This window comes from Lithobates pipiens, unplaced genomic scaffold (assembly GCF_037356315.1).
Source record: "Lithobates pipiens isolate NorthernLeopardFrog02 unplaced genomic scaffold, aLitPip1_a1.2 Scaffold_24, whole genome shotgun sequence".
NCBI classification, from domain to species: domain Eukaryota; kingdom Metazoa; phylum Chordata; class Amphibia; order Anura; family Ranidae; genus Lithobates; species Lithobates pipiens.
Window position 1 is genome coordinate 5,502,214 of NW_027507786.1, and position 7,637 is coordinate 5,509,850.

At 49.1% G+C, this 7,637-nt stretch overlaps 1 protein-coding gene across 1 annotated transcript in view; it reads right to left on the bottom strand.

The window, feature by feature from the left end:
- Window positions 1-4,205, bottom strand: part of LOC143929634 (uncharacterized) — a 42,888-nt gene extending 38,683 nt beyond the window's left edge. Inside the window, exon 1 of the mRNA XM_077453545.1 lies at window positions 4,029-4,205. Within this exon, the coding sequence (XP_077309671.1) occupies window positions 4,029-4,116 (88 nt within the window). The 5' untranslated portion in view covers window positions 4,117-4,205. The remainder of the gene's footprint in view (window positions 1-4,028) is intronic.
- Window positions 4,206-7,637: the final 3,432 nt, after the last annotated feature.

Sequence of the window (7,637 nt, forward strand, 5' to 3'; positions counted from 1 at the left end):
TCCACTAAACACCTGAAAATGCCTATAGCAGTGGTCTCCAAACTGTGGCCCTTTGCTTGCCTTTATCTGGCCTTTGGGGCACGATTCCTCCAACTCAGCCATTCTCAATCAGGGTTCCGTGGAACACTGGGGTTCCTCCAGAGGTTTCTAGGGGTTCCTTGAGCTGTGGCTGATGAGCCACCTTTTTGAAGGTGCCTACAGAGTTCACCATCACTTAGCAAAGCCAGCAGCATGACACCAAATATCTTTTTAGCCATCTTTAAAGGTGGCATTCTGAGCACCACTTTAAGGGGAACATTCTTCCTATTGACCACCAGTATAAGGGGCATTGTTCCTATTGACCACTGATGAATTGGTTTAAGCAAGGGTTCCTCGAAACCTGAAAATTATTTCTTGGTTTCCTCTAGGGTTCAAAGGTTGAGAAAGCCCGCTCCAACTGATACGAAACACTATTCTGCCAACCAGGGCAGGATTTAGGGTGGTGGGGGCCCCTGGGCTTGAGTCACTTTAGGGCCTTACCTTCTATATATTACCGTATTTATCGGCGTATAACACGTGCCGGCGTATAACACGCACCCCAAGTTTAGGAGGGAAGTTTAAGGAAAAGAAACTTCCATTTAAATGCCCATCAATGCAGCCTTATCAGTGTCCATCTGCAGCCTCGCCCAGTGTCATTTGCAGCCTTGTCATTGCAGTCTTGAAGTTTAAAAATGGCGCCGCCGAGATACAGAGTCCTCTGTATCTCTGCGGCTCTCGGGTCCTCTCAGCAGCTTTCCGGTCCTCTCGTCGGCTCTCGGGTCCTCTAGGTGGCTCTCTGGCCCTCTCAGCGGCTCTCGGGTCCTCTCGCAGTCCCGAGCAGAGCCGAAAGTAGCCAAGTGTACTCGGCTCGGCTCACAGTAACGCCCAGTCCCTGTGTTATGTCCATCATAGGGCGGGACTGGGCGTGACTGTGAATACACTCAGCTATGTATATCGGTGGGGCCCATGGGCTTGAGCCCAGTCAAGCCCAATGGTAAGTCCTGCCCTGCTGCCAACTGACACCCAATGATGGGGCACTATTTCTCCCAACGAAACCAGCGATGGGGCATTACTCCTCCCGCTAATACCAAATGTGACCATGTTTACTCCCACTGATGCCAGGAAAATTTCCACTCCTGCTGGTCACAGTTTGGCCCTCCCTAAGGCTTGATTCACACTAATGCGTTTTTTGATGCATTTTGCAGAAATGCAGGGAATTTTTTTAATATGGGTTCCTATGTAACATGTTCACATCAATGCATTTTTGTGCCTCTGCGTTTTTGGAAAGGGTTGGGGCCTTTTTTTCATGCAAAATGCAGTGCAAGTACCAAGTTTTTTCTGCGTTTTTAGAGCGATTTTGCTGCGATTTGTGTTTTTTTTATTTTTTATTTCACTTTATATAGCTGGTTGCTAAGCAACCAGTGTAAAAAAGAAAAATGGCAGTAAAAACACGTGTCCAAAAACGCGATAAGCCACGCAAAAAGCATTCACACCTGAGCGTAGCGTTTTCAGCATTTCAGTGATTTTGCTGCATTTTTACCGCGATTTCGGTGCGTTTTTTACGGCGCTTTGCCGCAATTTTGTGCAAGGAAAAAGGTCATCAATGTAAAAAGAAGAAAAACACCCAAATCTGCTCGGTTCAAGTGACAAAAAAGGGTCCGGAACTTGTTTGAGCTTCAGGCGACATGGAGTGGATATGTGAACCATCTCCATTGAGAATAATAGGATTTTTTCCCCTCTTCTCCGCTTCAAGCTACAAAACGCTCAGGTGTGAATGCAGCCTAAGGCTCGATTCACATCTATGCATGTTGCTTTTCGAGCGTTTTTGCAGTGCTTTTTGTGGTGCTTGTCTCGCTTTTGGACACGCGTTTTTACCGTGATTTTGCTGCGTTTTGCAGGGGGTTTTTTTTCTTTTCTTTTTTTACACTGTGGTTGCTTAGCAACCAGCTATATGCAGTAAAAAAATAAAAAAGCAAATTGCAGTAAAAACCTGGTACTTGCGTTTTTGATGCGGGTCCATTGACTTCTATTACATGCAAAATGACGCATTTTGCATGAAAAAAAATGTCCCTGCATTTCTGCAAAATGCAAAATGCATCAAAAAATGCGTTAGCCCTTGTACACACGGTCGGAGAATCCGTCGGAATGTGTCCTATTGGACCGCGTTATCGGATAATCCGACTGTGTGTGGTCTGCACCGGACTGTTTCCATCAGAATATCCGTCGGACCAAATTTTCCAACTTGCTGGAAATATTTTCCGACAAAATGCTCCGATAGGACATACTCCGATCATGTGTAGAGAATTCCGATCGGACAAAGTGCTACGCATGCTCAGATCAAATTCCTACATCAAAGCTATTGGCTACTAGCCTGAACGTAGTCCCGTCGTAACAAAATTACGTCATCACGTTCTGAAAGATCGGATTTACCGACAACTTTGTCCGACCGTGTGTATGCAACAGTTTCGGACAAAATCCGACGGATTTGGTTGTCGGAATCTCCGACCGTGTGTACAAGGGCTTAGTGTGAATCAAGCCTAAACCGTCTCTTTGTTTATAAAGTTTGGAGATCCATGTTCTATAGTGTCTATGGACATGGGGGGGAGTTAACAGGCAGAAAAAAAAAAAAAAAAAAAGCTCAAACTTCTGTAGGAGCAGCTTCTCTGAGCTGCACTGTGCATTAGGTCTAACATACCGTTATAAAGTATAACATGGAATACTACACAGGGTTGCCAACCACCAGTAAATTTACTGACAGTTTGTAAAAACAAGTGATTTTTTTACAACTGCCAGTAAATATCGGGGCTGATCATTTCATGCTGTATTGACTTTTTAACTGGTTCCCGACCAGCGCACGCCCATGTACGTCGGCAGAATGGCACGGGCAGGCAAATGGGCGTACCTGTACGTCCCTTTAAATTTGCCGCCCTGCCATACCCACAATCATCTCACTGGGTGGCTGAATGAGGAAATGCCATTGTAAACAGCATCTCCTCATTCTGCCTAGCAACTAGTGACACTGATCTCTGCTCCATGTGATTGGAGCAGAGATCAGTGTTCACTAAATGAAAGCCCAGCCCCCAACAGTTAGTAACACTCCCCTAGGAACACTTAACCCCTACACTGCCACCCACTGGTTAACCCCTTCACTGCCAGTGTCATTTACACAGGAATCACTGCATTTGTATAGCACTGATTACTGTGTAAATGACAATGGTCCCAAAAATGTGTCAAAATTGTCCGATGTGTCCGCCATAATGTCGCAGTCACAATAAAAATCGCTGATCGCCGCCATTACTAGTAAAAAAATATATGTTAATAAAACTATCCCCTATTTTGTAAACGCTATAACTTTTGCGCAAACCAATCAATAATCGCTTTTTATTTTTTTTACCAAAAATATGTAGAAGAATATGTATCGGCCTAAACTGAGTGAAAAATAAGTTTTTTTTTTATATATATTTTTGGGGGATATTTATTATAACAAAAAGTAAAAAATAATGCGTTTTTTTCAAAATTGTCGCTCTATTTTTGTTTATAGTGCAAAAAATAAAAACCGCAGGGGTGATCAAATACCACCAAAAGAAAGCTCTATTTGTCGGAAAAAAAGGACGTCCATTTTGTTTGGGAGCCACGTCGCACGACCACGCAATTTATCAGTTGAAGTGACGCAGCGGCGAATCGCAAAAAGTGGTCTGGTCTTTGACCAGCAAAATGGTCCGGGGCTGAAGTGGTTAAGCGTAAATGAAACAAATGACTTTTGTTCTAGGTATTGCCAGTGTTTCCTTATCATGTTTATACTGTTCAAATATTCATTATGTAATTTCTCAAGTTGGCAGTAAAAAAAATTTGCTCCGTCAGTAAATTTTCCATGTTTTGTCAGTAAAAAATGCAACGGGAGGTTGGCAACCCTGGTACTGCAGAAGAATATGTCAGCCCGCCTATCTCCCTGTATTCACACGGTAACCATTAACCCTTTGCTCACCCCGACATGCAAAAGAGACACTCACCTGTCTGCGTATAGCCCAGGAAGGGAAGGCTGATTAGAATTAGAACTATCATTGCGTTCCATACTAGGAACTTTCCCCCGGGACGCATCTTGTTGAGATATTTCTACTGAGGCCCATTTAAACCGAGCGGACCCCACCCGCAGTGCTCCGACTTCACCACCACTAAACTGCTTTCATTTTCACTTTTTTTACAGGGCGGAATTTGAGGTCTGCTGCTATCTACCGTCACATACAAGTACTGCAGTCTCAGCATGAAGTATTTAAAGGGTATTTCCTCTTTTGCACATGTTCCCATTCACACGGAATACATTGCTGCTTACCATTTCAAGTGCTTTTTACTTGTTTAACCCTTTTGCTGCCACTGATGTACGGCATACGTCAGTGGCGGTGGGTTTTACACAGACTTCTAGCTGCTACAAGAGACGGGAATTCATTTTACTTTTCTCTTCTGCATTGCAACCAAGAAAGATAATTAGCCTAGGTTCGCACCAGTGTTGCTTAGGGTTGCTACTGTTTCTTCAAGCCAAACCCAAACACTTTATCCCCGTACTGCACAATTTAATTTTTAAAGGGGGGGCGCTGTGGTGTAAAGGGGAACGCTGATGTTAGGGGGATTCTGCTCACCAAACCTCCCACTTACATCAGAGTTCCCTGCATTCCACCTTAAATTAGGCTTCTCAAAGCCCCCCTTACATCAGAGTCCACAGGGCACCCCTACATCTGATTTACCCTTACCTAAGTGTACTCACTTGCTTGGAGACAGGAGAGAGAAGGGAGGGAGGCGGGGGAGACTTCAGTCACAAACATTGGATGGTGAGCTCACTCTCACAAAGATGGAGGCTCAGGCATTGACACCTTTCTTCCACGATGTATCTGCTGGTTGATGAGATTGAAACGTCCAGCCCACACATCCCTTTCCTGAGGTCCAGAGGCCCCAGGGGGGATATCTGGGGTGTAGAGGGATCAGAGTGCTAGGAGGAACTGGGTTGTAGAGGGATCAGAGTGCTGGGAGGATATCTGGGATGTAGAAGGATCAGAGTGATGGGGGGATATTTAGGGTGTAGAGGGATCAGAGTGCTGGGGGGATATCTGGGGTGTAGAGGGGTCAGAGTGCTGGGGGGAATCTGGGGTATAGAGGGATCAGAGTGCTGGGTGGATATCTGGGGTGTAGAGGGGTCGGAGTGCTGGGGGGATATCTGGGGTATAGAGGGGTCAGAGTGCTGGGGGGATATCTGGGGTGTAGAGTGGTCAGAGTGCTGGGGGGATATCTGGGGTGTAGAGGGGTTAGAGTGCTGGGGGGATATCTGGGGTGTAGAGGGGTCAGAGTACTGGGTGGATATCTGGGATGTAGAGGGGTCAGAGTGCTGGGGGGATATCTGGGGTATAGAGGGGTCAGAGTGCTGGGGGGGATATCTGGGGTGTAGAGGGGTTAGAATGCTGGGGGGATATCTGGGGTGTAGAGGGGTTAGAGTGCTGGGGGGATATCTGGGGTGTAGAGGGGTCAGAGTACTGGGTGTATATCTGGGGTGTAGAGGGTTCAGAGTGCTGGGGGGATATCTGGGGTATAGAGGGGTCAGAGTACTGGCGGGGATATCTGGGGTGTAGAGGGATCAGAGTGCTGGGGGGATATCTGGGATGTAGAGGGGTCAGAGTGCTGGGTGGATATCTGGGGTGTAGAGGGGTCAGAGTGCTGGGGGGATATCTGGGGTATAGAGGGGTCAGAGTGCTGGGGGGATATCTGGGGTGTAAAGGTATCAGAGTGTTGGGGGGATATCTGGGGTGTAGAGGGGCCGGAGTGCTGGGGGGATATCTGGGGTGTAGAGTGGTCAGAGTGCTGGGGGGATATCTGGGGTGTAGAGGGGTCAGAGTGCTGGGGGGATATCTGGGGTGTAGAGGGATCAGAGTGCTGGGGGGATATTTGGGGTGTAGAGGGATCAAAGTGCTGGGGGGATAACTGGGGTGTAGAGGGATCAGAGTGCTGGGGGGATATCTGGGATGTAGAGGGGTCAGAGTGCTGGGGGGATATCTGGGGTGTAAAGGGATCAGAATGTTGGGGGGATATCTGGGGTGTAAAGGGATCAGAGTGTTGGGGGGATATCTGGGGTGTAGAGGGATCAGAGTGCTGGGTGGATATCTGGGATGTAGAGGGGTCAGAGTGCTGGGGGGATATCTGGGGTATAGAGGAGTCAGAGAGCTGGGGGGGATATCTGGGGTGTAGAGGGGTCAGAGTGCTGGGGGGATATCTGAGGTATAGAGGGGTCAGAGTACTGGCGGGGATATCTGGGGTGTAGAGGGGTCAGAGTACTGGGGGGATATCTGGGGTGTAGAGGGGCTGGAGTGCTGGGGGGATATCTGGGGTGTAGAGTGGTCAGAGTGCTGGGGGGATATCTGGGGTGTAGAGGGGTCAGAGTGCTGGGGGGATATCTGGGGTGTAGAGGAATCAGAGTGCTGAGTGGATATCTGGGATGTAGAGGGGTCAGAGTGCTGGGGGGATATCTGGGGTATAGAGGGGTCAGAGTGCTGGGGAGATATCTGGGGTGTAGAGGGGTTAGAGTGCTGGGGGGATATCTAGGGTGTAGAGGGGTCAGAGTGCTGGGGAGATATCTGGGGTGTAGAGGGGTTAGAGTGCTGGGTGGATATCTGGGATGTAGAGGGGTCAGAGTGCTGGGGGGATATCTGGGGTATAGAGGAGTCAGAGAGCTGGGGGGGATATCTGGGGTGTAGAGGGGTTAGAGTGCTGGGGGGATATCTGGGGTGTAGAGGGGTCAGAGTGCTGGGGGGATATCTGAGGTATAGAGGGGTCAGAGTACTGGCGGGGATATCTGGGGTGTAGAGGGGTCAGAGTACTGGGGGGATATCTGGGGTGTAGAGGGGCTGGAGTGCTGGGGGGATATCTGGGGTGTAGAGTGGTCAGAGTGCTGGGGGGATATCTGGGGTGTAGAGGGGTCAGAGTGCTGGGGGGATATCTGGGGTGTAGAGGAATCAGAGTGCTGAGTGGATATCTGGGATGTAGAGGGGTCAGAGTGCTGGGGGGATATCTGGGGTATAGAGGGGTCAGAGTGCTGGGGAGATATCTGGGGTGTAGAGGGGTTAGAGTGCTGGGGGGATATCTAGGGTGTAGAGGGGTTAGAGTACTGGGTGGATATCTGGGATGTAGAGGGATCAGAGTGCTGGGGGGATATCTGGGGTATAGAGGGGTCAGAGTACTGGCGGGGATATCTGGGGTGTAGAGGGGTTAGAGAGCTGGGGGGATATCTGGGGTGTAGAGGGATCAGAGTGCTGGGGGGATATCTGGGGTATAGAGGGGTCAGAGTACTGGGGGGATATCTGGGGTGTAGAGGGGCCGGAGTGCTGGGGGATATCTGGGGTGTAGAGGGATCAGAGTGCTGGGGGGATATTTGGGGTGTAGAGGGATCAGAGTGCTGGGGGATAACTGGGGTGTAGAGGGGTCAGAGTGCTGGGGGGATAACTGGGGTGTAGAGGGGTCAGAGTGCTGGGGGGATATCTGGGGTGTAGAGGGGTCAGAGTGCTGGGGGATATCTGGGGTGTAGAGGGGTCCGAGTGCTGGGGGGATATCTGGGGTGTAGAGGGATCAGAGTGCTGGGGAGA